The sequence below is a fragment of the Danio aesculapii genome, chromosome 9 (genome assembly GCF_903798145.1).
Source record: "Danio aesculapii chromosome 9, fDanAes4.1, whole genome shotgun sequence".
In the NCBI taxonomy this organism is placed as follows: domain Eukaryota; kingdom Metazoa; phylum Chordata; class Actinopteri; order Cypriniformes; family Danionidae; genus Danio; species Danio aesculapii.
In genome coordinates, this window is record NC_079443.1 from 3,445,336 (window position 1) to 3,457,935 (window position 12,600).

General features: G+C 38.3%; 1 protein-coding gene across 4 annotated transcripts in view; it reads left to right on the plus strand.

Annotated features, from left to right (window-relative positions):
* The window catches only part of ppp1r9ala (protein phosphatase 1 regulatory subunit 9A-like A), an 83,228-nt gene extending 71,595 nt beyond the window's left edge, over positions 1-11,633 (plus strand). For 2 of the 4 annotated variants that reach the window (XM_056464673.1, XM_056464675.1), the window contains exons 17-20: positions 1,079-1,123; positions 4,247-4,363; positions 6,180-6,368; positions 8,600-11,633. In XM_056464673.1, the coding sequence (XP_056320648.1) occupies positions 1,079-1,123; positions 4,247-4,363; positions 6,180-6,368; positions 8,600-8,758 (510 nt within the window). In that variant the 3' untranslated portion in view covers positions 8,759-11,633. The remainder of the gene's footprint in view (positions 1-1,078; positions 1,124-4,246; positions 4,364-6,179; positions 6,369-8,599) is intronic. The other 2 variants (XM_056464676.1, XM_056464677.1) reach the window with 2 other exon arrangements.
* The last annotated feature ends 967 nt before the right edge of the window (positions 11,634-12,600 follow it).

The window sequence follows — 12,600 nt, forward strand, 5'->3', positions numbered from 1 at the left end:
ATTCGAGTTCGGCGGCATTTATTTTTTCTTCTTCTTAGTGAGTTGATCAAGCGTGATAGCAAAACAAATGTAAGGGAAGAAAGCATCTTGTCTCCTCTTTACCTGACAGGAAAACTCCGCCTTTGTACGTAACCCCGCCCTGAAGCCCCAGTTGGCCCTCCTTGGCCCAAGGTATTCGGCGGGCCGAAAAAGGCTGGACACTGGCCCCAAGGAAGCCCCGCTTTGGCCCGATTACGCCCCGGAAGTGACTGGCCTTGGCTCGCCCTGGCTCGCTCGCTTTAGGCGCGATAGTGGAAACGCGGCTAATGATCCAAAACACAGCCGAGGAAACTCTCAAATGCTTTCAGAGAAAGAAAATCAAGCTGTAGAATGGCCTAGCCAATCACCTGACATGAATCCAATAGAGAATACTAAATAAAAATCTGATTTGATAAATGAGACCCACAGAACCATTAAGATTTTGACACTCTGTTAATGTCTGTGAGAAACTCACACCTGAGCAATGCATGTGACTCCATTCTCCATATGAGAGGCATCTTCAAGCTGCCGTCACCAAAAAAGCCATTTATATAAAGTATAGAATACATTTCAGTAGTTCAGCACTTTCTCCTTGTGTCATTACAGTGTTATTACACACAACTTCTATTTTAGATTTTATTGGTGTTGTTGTGTTTTTAGGTTTGATATGTTGGGATTTTGACCAAAATCTGGTTTAATTCCATGTCAACAGCTCCCTTAGAAATATTATGCGCATATTATTCCCAAATATTAGTCATTCATTTATTAATTTAATGAGTGCTTACTAAAAAAGAAAAAGTTGTTTGAAATATCTTACCAGTCTGAAACGTTTAGAACAGTACTGTTTTGTCAGCTCAAAGTCAGATAGGAGAACCAATCGGCTGAACACACGACAAAACTAAACAACAGTCTGCCCTCCAGCTGGACTCAGTTTATTTGTGCCAGTGAGTTGCTAAGGAAGTCTGCAGACGTGTAGATGTGAGCATTAATCAGACACATGCGTCCAGCAGATGTGTGTTTGGGATGGTCATATCACATTATTACCCCTCTCCCCAAACAGACAAACCTCTCCTGGTCCTCTCTGTTCAGTCGCTCCTTAGATTTGGTACAGTATATTCTCTCTTACAAACACTCCCATTTAACGTAGTCAAATTCTAGCTGAATATCAGACCTAATTTGTCTAGTGCTGATGTATGTAGAATGATATTAGATGCATGATGCTGCTGCCGCTTCTGATTCAGAAATATGGTATATAATCAATCTTTATCGTCTCTTAATTTTGTTTTAGCCTCCAAATATTGGCAAATCAGTGTTGCTTGTCCATGTGTTATTACACCGCTTATCTAGTATAGTCTGCTTGTTGTGTTGTAGAGTAGTTTGAGTTGGTTAAAGGAACACTCAACGTTTTTCTTTTGTAAATATTCTTGTTTCACCAGCTTAGCTTAGCATAAGTCATTGAATCGGATTAGACCGTTAGCATCTTTCTAAAAAACAAAAATAAATAAAAAGAGTTTTGATAATATTCCTATTTAAAGTGTAAGTATTCTGTGATGTACTAAGTGTACCCTAAGACTGACTGAACAGCTGCTATTGCTAGGTTGATATGGCTAGGAACTATGCTAGCAACTATAGCAGCTCCTCATATTCTGTCAGTATTAGTACACGATTTAACCACAAAAAAGTTAAGTTAATATTATCAAAACTCTAGTCATTTTCGGGCGAGATGCTTACGGTCTAATCTGATTCAATGATTTATGCTAAGCTAAGCTAAAAGTGCTCCTGCAAGACCCACAGATTTGTCTGAATGGATTTAAAAATGGTAAAACTCAATTGTTTAACACTAGGGCGGGTGTAAAATAAGAGTATTTTCGAGTCTTGCAGAAGCACTTTTAGCTTAGCTTAGCATAGATCATGGAATCAGATTAGACCATTAGCATCTTGATAAATGATCAAACAGTTTCAATAACTTTTCTATTTAAAGTTCGACTCTTCTGTAGTCACATTATGCACTAAAACAGACGAAAAGTTAAAAGTTGTATTTTCTAGGCTGATATGACCAGGAACTATAGTCTTAATCTGGAGTAATAATCAAGGAACTTTGCTGCCGTACCATTGTCTGCAGCAAACGCAATGATATGCAGTGTTTCTGGCAAATGCTTCCTGTGCAATAGTCATGCTGAAAGTTAACTAGCTGGGGACTGTTTCCGGTGCTGAGTAATATCATCGCTAGGTTGATATGGTTAGGAACTATGCTAGCAACTATAGCGGCTCTTCATTTTCCGTCAGTATCAGTACACGATTTACTACAAAATAGTTAAGTTGGTATTATCAATACTCTTTGGTCGTTTTCGAGTGAGATGCTAATGGTCTAATCTGATTCAATGATCTATGCTAAGATAAGCTAAGCTAAGCTAAAAGTGCTCCCACACGACCCAGAGATGTCATGCAGAATGGATTTAAACATGATAAAACTCAATTGTTTTAACACTAGGGCAGTAAAATGAAAATATTTCCCCCAAAAAGTGGAGTGTTCCTTTAACGTGTGACTGACTGATATGAAATATAATGGCCGATATAATCTAGTATTGATTATTCAGTTTGAATCAATCAGATATTAATATCAAGATGATATTACTGATTCACTCTTTAAATCTTAAGATGTATTCTTGTTGGCATGTGAACCAAACTTTCTGAATCCATTCAAAATCCGTATACTTTCCACATTTTTGTGCATTCTGGGTGTTTTTGGACAAAAATAATGATTTTATAAAGCAGCCATAATATTTTTCAGTTATCTCAATTACCTAAGTAATTAGAGAGTGTAAAAACATCACGCAGATTTGCATGTTAACATGACTTTACCCTGCTCATTAGTGATGGTCTCTCCCTCATTAGCATAGAGAGCCCTGAGTGAGCAGCAGTCGTCCATCATTAAAGCTTTCATCTGCTGAAGATAATGTCAGCGACTAAGAGGATTATAAATGTGGAGTTTTAGGATGCACAAATGAACACTGTAGACATTCTGTTCAGATAATGTCTTGTTTTTTGATCTGCCACTATGTTGTAGCTCCGCCCTCTTTTGAAAAGATCTCATTTGAATTTAAAGCAACAGTCACCAAAACAATTTGGATTAAAGTCTAAAAGGGGCAGTTTCAGAGTTATAAAACATCATATGTGTGGTATTTTGAGCCGAATTGTCACACTCTCTAGAAATTTTACATCTTTTAAAAAGGGCCATAATAGGTCCCCTTTAAATTGAATACGAGTTATCAATATATTTTAAATGTTAAATGTTTATTGTCCATTATGACATTTCAAGGCAAAGTTAATGATAATATATAGTGTTTCATTCACATTACAGTTCCACGATTAATTCCATTATTAATTATTTACACTTTAAAAAATGCTGGGTTGTTTAAAGGCAACATTGAGTCAAATACTGGGGAGCAGAGAGCCAGGAATCGAACTCGGGTCACCGCTATGTCTCGACGCACTAACCACTAGGCTTACGACAACCCAGCATTTGTTTAAGCATATAATATTGTTTCTTAATTCCCTTCATACAGATGTGTAAATGTGCTGCACATGTGTTCACAATCAACAGCGCCAGCGTTTGTTTGATTTACAGTGTTTAATTAATGATAGGGCTGCACCATACTGGAAAAACATCCAATATTGTTGTTGAGTATTGCGATCTTTCTTACAATGTAACATTTCCCCTAGAAACATGCTATTTTATTTACTCTGATTTGAAATCATTCACTTAATTATTATTAAAAAAACAAGTAAAAGATTATTTTCAGATAAAAAGGTGTCGAGGTGTAAACATTTAGTCGTTAAAACACTAGGTATGAGTGAAAACCTGCGCAAATATTCTGACTCTGATTGGCTGTTGTCATTTCTTGTCTCGACTCCGCCCATTAGTGTTTATTTTCAGCGCTGGGTTCACCTTTCAGCCAATAACAGAACAGCAACTACTTGGGAGGTGGGGCTAATGATAACAAGGCCCCATCTGATTGGTCGAATTTAGATAAACATCCAGTGTATAAAATAAATAATTAATCACACACGTCTCCGATACTGCATGTACCATTATCGCGATACTTCTGCGATATATTGTGCAGCCCTAATTAATGACGGGAGAAAATGAGGCTCATGGCGGGAAAAGCTGAAACTCCTCCAGTCTGTGTCTGGGTTAACCAAATGCCGCTTTGTGATGGTCTTGCAGAGTTTGTCAGTTCTAGACGACTCGAACCCCAGCAGTCCTGCGTCCGAGTTTTCGGGGCTGGTGGTGGAACCCAACCTGTCAGGCCGCTCTCATACGCTAACCTTCTCGTCCAGCGAGGTGAGTGCAGGTCAGACGGGACGCTCTCTCCGCCGTTCACATGTCATGCATGAGTTTCCTGTGTCTGGAAGGTCAAGTATCACCCCGCGCCGTGTAGTTCCTGTGGTCTAGATGTTTTTAGTGTGAAGCCCTGCATGCGTGTCACTCTGTCTGTTTGTTTTGCATGAACGAGAGGATCAAACGCATGACCTTCACTGCATCCACCATGCATGTTGTGCACAAAGTGTTGATTTTTATTTCATTAATGACGTTATTATAGTAGCTTTTGTTTTGTTGTTGGTTTTTAAGGGTCATTATATTTATTCAAAATGTTTTTTTCTTTCATATAGGAATGGTTTTTAAAAAAACTTAAAGAAACTACACTTTTTAAGCTCATTTTACAGCTCCCCTAGAGGTAAACAGTTGAGTTTTACCATTTACGAATCCATTCAGCTGATCTCCTGGTCTGGTGTGAGCACTTTTAGCTTAGCTTAGCATAGATCATTGAATCAGATTAGACCATTAGCATCTCACAAAAAAAGTGTTTAGATCATTTTCCTAAACTTTGACTCTTCTTTCCCAATTCTGTTGTGTGCAGCGCTGTTAGTTGGTTACATAGCTGGGGATTATTTTCAGGTGCTGTGTGATATCATTGCGCCTGCTGCAGCCAATGGTACGGCAGCAAAGTTCCTTGATTATTACACCAGATTGAGACTATAGTTCCTTGTCATATCAGCCTAGAAAATAGTAACATTTCATTTTCCATCGGTCTTAATATACGATGTAATGCTGCGTTCATACCAGACGTGGATGAAGCGTTAAGCACGAGTGATTTACATGTTAAGTCAATGCAAAGATGTCCTGCGGCGCAATTCGCAGGAATGAGGCGGATTACGTGATGAGTGTTAGACTGCACCAGTTGATCATTTTGCGCATTTGACGCACAAACTCCAAAAATCGCTCAAGTTGGAAAATCTGAACTTCAGCAGACATTCGCCGCGTTAACCAATCAGGAGCTTGCTCTTGTAGGGGCGTGATTATGATGTAGTGCCTGTTGTTGGTGTCCCAGGGGAAATCCTCTCGCCGACTCTGACAACAGCTAATCAAACTGGGCTCGGCTCAGTCAGAAGCACTGATGAAAGCCCCCATCATCCAGGTATTGTTTCTGGAGGACTTGATGAACTCACAGAGCTGGGTGCGCCTCTGAAATCAGAATCTAGTGGACTCTGACATGGCGCCGAATGAATATACGCTGTTTTTCAGCCTTCCTAAAGTACATAAAGGACAGCTACTATCTCAATAAAATTCATGTTAGCCATTTAGCAATGAAGCTAGAGTCACCGGGCAGACAGAACACCTGCCCATGACGTGAATCCATGTTTATTGTGTAGTGAATTTGACGTGCGAATGACGCAATTTTGATGTGCGAATGAAGCTAGTAAATTTAAAATGTTCACAGGTCTATTTACGCTTGAATACCGCAATATATTCATGCGTTCAGCATCTGCTGTGAACACAGCATAACAGCAGAAGACTTTGCTAATACTAAGAGATGCTAATGGTCTAATCTGATTCAATGATTTATGCTAAGCTAAGCTAAAAGTGCTCCCGCCAGACCTGGAGATCAGCTAAATGGATACAAAAACTGTAGTGGACATGTAAAATGAGTCTATTGGAGTGTTCCTTTAAAGTAAAATATAGGGTCAACTTTAAATCATTTGTTTACCTTGGATTGGTTATTTTTGAGTTCTGCCCACTTATAAATATATGACTATTTACTAATACAACAGTTTTCAATGGGATTCACCTGGGGTCTGTGTGTGTGTGTCTGCATTAGATGTTGGATGAGGAGTCGTGTTCTGGAGGGAAGGATTATCATTGGCAGAACCGTCCGGTCTCTGATTGGACATCCCAGCAGGTCTGTCATTGGCTGATGGGGATGAACATGGATCAGTACACACCTGAGTTCAGCACACAGGCTATTGATGGACAGCAGCTCCTCAACCTGGACAGCGACAGGCTCAAGGTGACCAATCTTTTTTTTTCCCCCGAAGGTTTAGTTCACTTCCAGATAAACAAATCCTGCAGACTCCTGGAAAGGGGGAGGCCACAATATAGCGACAAAATTGAGTAATTGCATGGACATGGTTACTATTATGGTAGGCTTGTAGCAAACTTGAATTCAAGTGACTTACACTTTTGTCTTGCACAGTAAGCCTGGCTGGAAAATTTCCTTCTTCAAATGGACCATCAAATCTGATTTTTAGGTGTTACGTCCTTGTGAGCCACGGGGTGTAAAATCAGTTTATTCAAATCCAGCCTTTGGGTTTCCTCACAATACATCATCAGCAGTAATTTGCAAAACATGTTCAAAAGAAAAAGAAATCTGAAACAAATATTTTCAATAACTAAGTGACCCATTTCATACGAAATTCCATTACAATCCCGGACGAGCCCCCATTTTTAACATCCCATGACTGTCAAAGAAGAGGGACACCAAAGAAAGGCAAAATCATATAACAAAATGTTATTAAAGAAACAGTTTTAAACTATTTAAAGCAAAAATATGTAAATATAGCAGTGGGGATTCAGAGGGGTTTCCAATGTAGGCGCATGCATGAATATGTAATGTAGTGTAGCAATGTTGGATGTACAGAATAATTAAATATAGCAAAATCAATCAAAAAGTCCAGTCCAAAGCAGCAGCCTCCTCAAAATGCAAGCTATAAGATTTTTTTAAAGGGTCCAGAGAAGCCAATAGCAGTGATGCGAATCTCCAGTTCCACCACATCCCAAAGGTGCTCTATTGGATTGAAGTCTGGTGACTGTGGAGGCCATTTGAGTACAGTGAACTCCATGTCATGTTCAAGACACCAGTCTGAGATGATTTGTGCTTTATGACATGGTGCGTTATCCTGCTGGAAGTAGCCATCAGAAGATGGGTACACTGTGGTTATAAAGGGATGGTCAGCAAGTACTGGGCCCAAAGTGTGCCAAGAAAATATCCCCCACACCATTAAACCACCACCACCAGCCTGAACCGTTAATACAAGGCAGGATGGATTCATGCTTTTGTGTTGTTGATGCCAAATTCTGAGCCGACTATCCGTATGTGGCAGCAGAAATGGAGACTCATCAGACCGGGCAACGTTTCTCCAATGTTCTATTGTCCAGTTTTGGTGAGCCTGTGTGAATTGTAGCCTCAGTTTCCTGTTCTTAGTTGACAGGAGTGGCACCCGGTGTGGTCTTCTGCTGCTGTAGCTTATCCGCCTCAAGGTTGCACGTGTTGTGCTTTCAGAGATGCTCTTCTGCAGACCCTAGAGATGGTTGTGCGTGAAAATCCCAGTAGATCAGCAGTTTCTGAAATACTCAGAGCAGCCCCTCTGGCACCAACAACCATGCCACGTTCAAAGTCACTTAAATCCCCTTTCTTCCCCATTCTGATGGTTTGAACTGCAGCAGATCGTCTTGACCATGTCTACATGCCTCGTAAACGAACAGTTGGACAGGTGTACCTAATAAAGTGGCCGGTGAGTGTAGTTCCTAGTCATATCAGCCTAGAAAATAGCAACTTTAAACTTTTTGTTGTTCTTAGTGCATAGTGTAGAAGAGTCAAGCTTTAAAGTAGGAAAATTATGGAAACACTTTGGATTCAATGATCTAAAAGTGCTGAAATGGTATAACCCGAATTTTAATCTCTGTATAATGAGCCTCAAAAAAAGAGGAACGGTCCTTCAAAATCATAATTAAAACTGAAGATTGACCAAACATGTAAATATATGATGGTTTATGCCTTTGCTGCTTCCTTTGAACACAGAAATTCGTTTGAGAACGTCAGAATATTTAGAAAAAAAGCCTTGTTTTGTTTGTCCATACCAACATTTTGATTCCGTTGAATTATCTTTGTCAAAATATTAATTTAGTCTCCATACAAAACGACTCCACTTTCCTCATGCAACATTTAAAGGGATAGTTCACCCAAAAATTCCCTCAGCATTCAATCTCCCTCGCGTGGTTCTAAACCTTTGGGTATTTGTATTCTGTAGAATGCTGATTGTCAGAACCGGTTCTCACCTGTTACTTTCCGATACTCAAAAGAGCCAAGTTCGGTACTAATCAGACATTAACAATGTCCATTTCTCAATAATGTTTGGTGGAGATATTTTAGTCATTAGTGGAACTCGTCACCTCCGTCATTGCTAATTCTACATCATTGATTAATTGTATATCCTACATCTTGTGTGATGTGAAACGCAGGCTCTGGGCGTGTGCAGTCAAACCGACCGAGCCACCATCAAGAAGAAATTGAAGGAGATGAAGAAAGCCCAGGAGAAGATGGAGAAACAGAGGGAGAAGCGGGAGAAAGAGGCCAGACGCAGCGGACGCCTTCCAGCCAGCACCGACTCCGTGTGCTGATCAAACATTTCCTCACATTAATGCTCGACACACACTCCAAACTGTTCCCACTTCCTCAGAACACACACACACACACACACACACACACACACACACACACACACACACACACACACACACACATAAACACACACACCAGCCAGTCTACAGGAGATACTAGAAACAAACATGGTCAGTAACTCATTAATAACACTATCGAAGCTGCTTATGAGATCTACTTTACACCGATATGAGCTGAATATTGAATTTATGTTAAAAGAAACACTCATTTTACAGTTAAATAGTTGAGATTAAACATCTTTAAATCTGTTCAGCCAATTTCTGCATCTGACAGGAGCACTTCTAGCTTAGCTTAGCATAGATCATTGAATCGGATTAGACCACTAGCATCTGGCTCCCTAACTATTGAGGAGTCAAGCTTTAAATAACAAAATTATCAAAACTTTTTTGAAATTTCAAGCGAGATGCTAACGGTCTAATCTGATTCAATAATCTATGCTAAGCTAAGTTAAAAGTGCTCCCGCCAGAGCCGAAGATCAGATGAATGAATTCAAAAGCGGTCATATTGAAAGGAAGACTCCACTTTTTGGGAAATAGGCTCATTTTACAGTTAGTTTAGATTTTGAAGTCTGTTCAGCCAATTTCTGCATCTGACAGGAGCACTTTTAGCTTAGCTTAGCATAGATCATTGAATCGGTTTAGACTATTAGCATCTCGCTTGCTAATTAGACTTCAAGCTTTAAATAACAAAATTATCAAAACTTTTTTTAAATTGTTGAGTGAGATGCTAATGGTCTAATCTGATTCAATGATTTATGCTAAGCTAAGCTAAAAGTGCTCCAGTTAGACCCAAAGATTGGCTGAATGGATTAAATAATGGTCAAAAATGGTCCTATTTAAAGGAACACTCCACTTTTTTGGAAATAGGTTCGTTTAACAGTTAAATAGTTAAGATTTTGAAATTTGTTCAGCCAATTTCTGCATCTGACAGGAGCACTTTTAGCTTAGCATAGATCGTTGAATCCGATTAGACCATTAGCATCTTGCACGCTAACTACTGAGGAGTCAAGCTTTAAATAACAAAATTATCACAACTTTTTTTTACTATTTTGAGCGAGATGCTAACGGTCTAATTTGATTCAATGATTTATGCTAAGATAAGCTAAAAGTGCTCCAGTTAGACTCAGAGATCGGCTGAATGGATTCAAAAATGGTCATATTTAAAGGAACACTCCACTTTTTTGGAAATAGGCTCATTTGACTTAAAAAGTGGAGATTTAACATTTTTTAATCTGTTCTGTCAGTTTCTGATGGATGGGAGCACTTTTAGCTTAGCGTAGCATAGATCATTGAATCGGATTAGACCATTAGCATCTTGCTTGCTAACTACAGAGGAGACAAGCTTTAAAAAGAGAAATTATTAAAACTTTTTTGAAATTTTTGAGTGAGGTGCTAATGGTCTAATCCGATTCAATCATTTATGCTAAGCTAAGCTAATAGTGCTCCTGTCAGACCCGGAGATCAGCTGAATGGATTCAAAAATGGTCATATTGAAAGGAACAATCTACCAGAGGAGGAGTCAAGCTTTAAATGATCAAAACTTCTTTTGAAATTTCGAGCGAGATGCTAATGGTCTAATCCGATTCAATGCTCTATGCTAAGCTAAGCTAAAAGTGCTCCTGTCAGACCCAGAAATCGACTGAATGGATTCAAAAATGGTAAAACTCAACAGTTTAACTCTGTTGGAGATGTAAAATGAACCCTTTTCCCCAAAAAAGAAGTGGAGTATTTCTTTAAGAAGAGCGTTTACACACAAAACTATATATTTTAATCAGTATTTTGTCTGTTGTTTGTTTTTAAAAGAAATGTAGACATCCTAAAAACTGAGAATGTTATAAGACATGCCTTAAACATCAGTATAACATTAATATATTAGCATTTTCCAGTGTAATAAGCACAGCTAATTCATATAATCATTCATTAGTGCTTCCAAAATCGTCATTTCAAGAATGATTCGAATGTAAAACGTGACGAAATACTGATTGAGAAATCTATATTTTTTGTTTGATTGTGTTGGAATATCATCAAAGATGATGAATACGGCTGTTCATATCGCAGACCAAAATTTGATTTGTTTTAAATGTATTTTATGACCACTGTAGGGGCTCGAATTGCTAAGGGATATATAAATATTTAGATGCCTATAACGTTTGCCGCTAATGTGGCACGAATAGTGCTTTTAAAAAGATTTCATATTCTATTTTTAAGAGTACTCGTAATGCGAAACGGGTCGTTTTGCTGGAACTTTGTACAGTCCGAGTGATATTGAGCACTATATATTTTTACCGGAAAAAAGGGGGAGCGTGGTTTATAAATGTACAAATGAAATATTTTATACACAACTATTAGCGTAGCTTTAAGGGAAAAAGAAGTATGTTAACTTTTGTACACGTTTTCTACTAAGTAGAATAGCTTGTTGGTTAAAACCATTTTGCTAATTCTGTAAACCCGAGAGTGAAACTCAGTGTTTGATTTTGATCAGTACGTTCTGTTGCTTGTTTTATATTGGAGCGTTACGGCTTTCAAGCGCTGGATGTGGCACAGAAATACAGAATTGTTACAAGCTGAGGCGTAGTTTTATTGTTACTACATTGAGTTTGACTAGCGGAGGGTGTAATGAATACTGGATTCTCATCTGACTGTCAAAATGCCACCTGTGATCACGTCATCATCTGTCTGTGTCCTGTGGGAATATTTTTCTGTGTCGTAATATAGATGATTTTGAACAGAAAGAGTGTAAGACAAAAAAAAAATCAAGCTTTCTATCTGGTACAAAGTGCATAAGCTGCATAAATAAATGCTTCCACCTCTTGTAGATGTTTTTGCTTTGCGTATTAGGTATCTTACTGTTTTCAAGTAGTTAGGTTTAGGAAACCTGTCTGATAACAGCTGTTACTTATTAAATGTAGCTGGAAATCCATAGTATAGCAATTTTTTTTCTTGCTATTGAAGGGTGAGCATTCTTCAAAATATCTTCTTTTGTGCTCAGAAGACAGCAACTCATAAAAACCACACGATGGAGAGTAAATGATGAGGTAACTTAAATTTTTTGGGTGAACTAACCCTTTAAGCTAGGCAAAAAACAATTAAACCAAACTATTTTGTTGTTGCTGTTGAAATTGTAAGATGAACTTGATGGATTTCGGGAAACTTGTCAATTATGGCAAGCCATTTTATCACTCGCTTCCTAAAATATTCAATTATCTGTCGCATTTAATTTGTAAAACACACTAGTGCCTAATTGCCCATGCTACAGCTAATTTCTTTTAGATATTAGCATATTTTCCCACTCCTAGTACTTCTTCGTTGGCTACTAGTTTTGAGTGTGTGTGTGTTTATTATATGACTGTTTTCAATTAGTTAGGTTTAGGAAACCTGTCCGATAACAGCTGTTACTTATTAAATGTAGCTGGAAATCCATAGTATAGTAATTTTTTTTCTTGCTATTGAAGTTAAGTGTGAGCATTCTTCAAAATATCTTCTTTTGTGCTCAACAGAAGAAAGAAACTCATAAAAACCACATGATGGAGAGTAAATGATGAGGTAATTTTAATTTTTTGGGAGAATCAACCCTGTAAGCTAGGCAAAAAACAATTAAACCAAACTATTTTGTTGTTGCTGTTGAAATTGTAAGATGAACTTGATGGATTTCGGGAAACTTGTCAATTATGGCAAGCCATTTTGTCATTCGCTTCCTAAAATATTCAATTATCTGTCGCATTTAATCTGTAAAACACACTAGTGCCTAATTGCCCATGCTACAGCTAATTTCTTTTAGATAT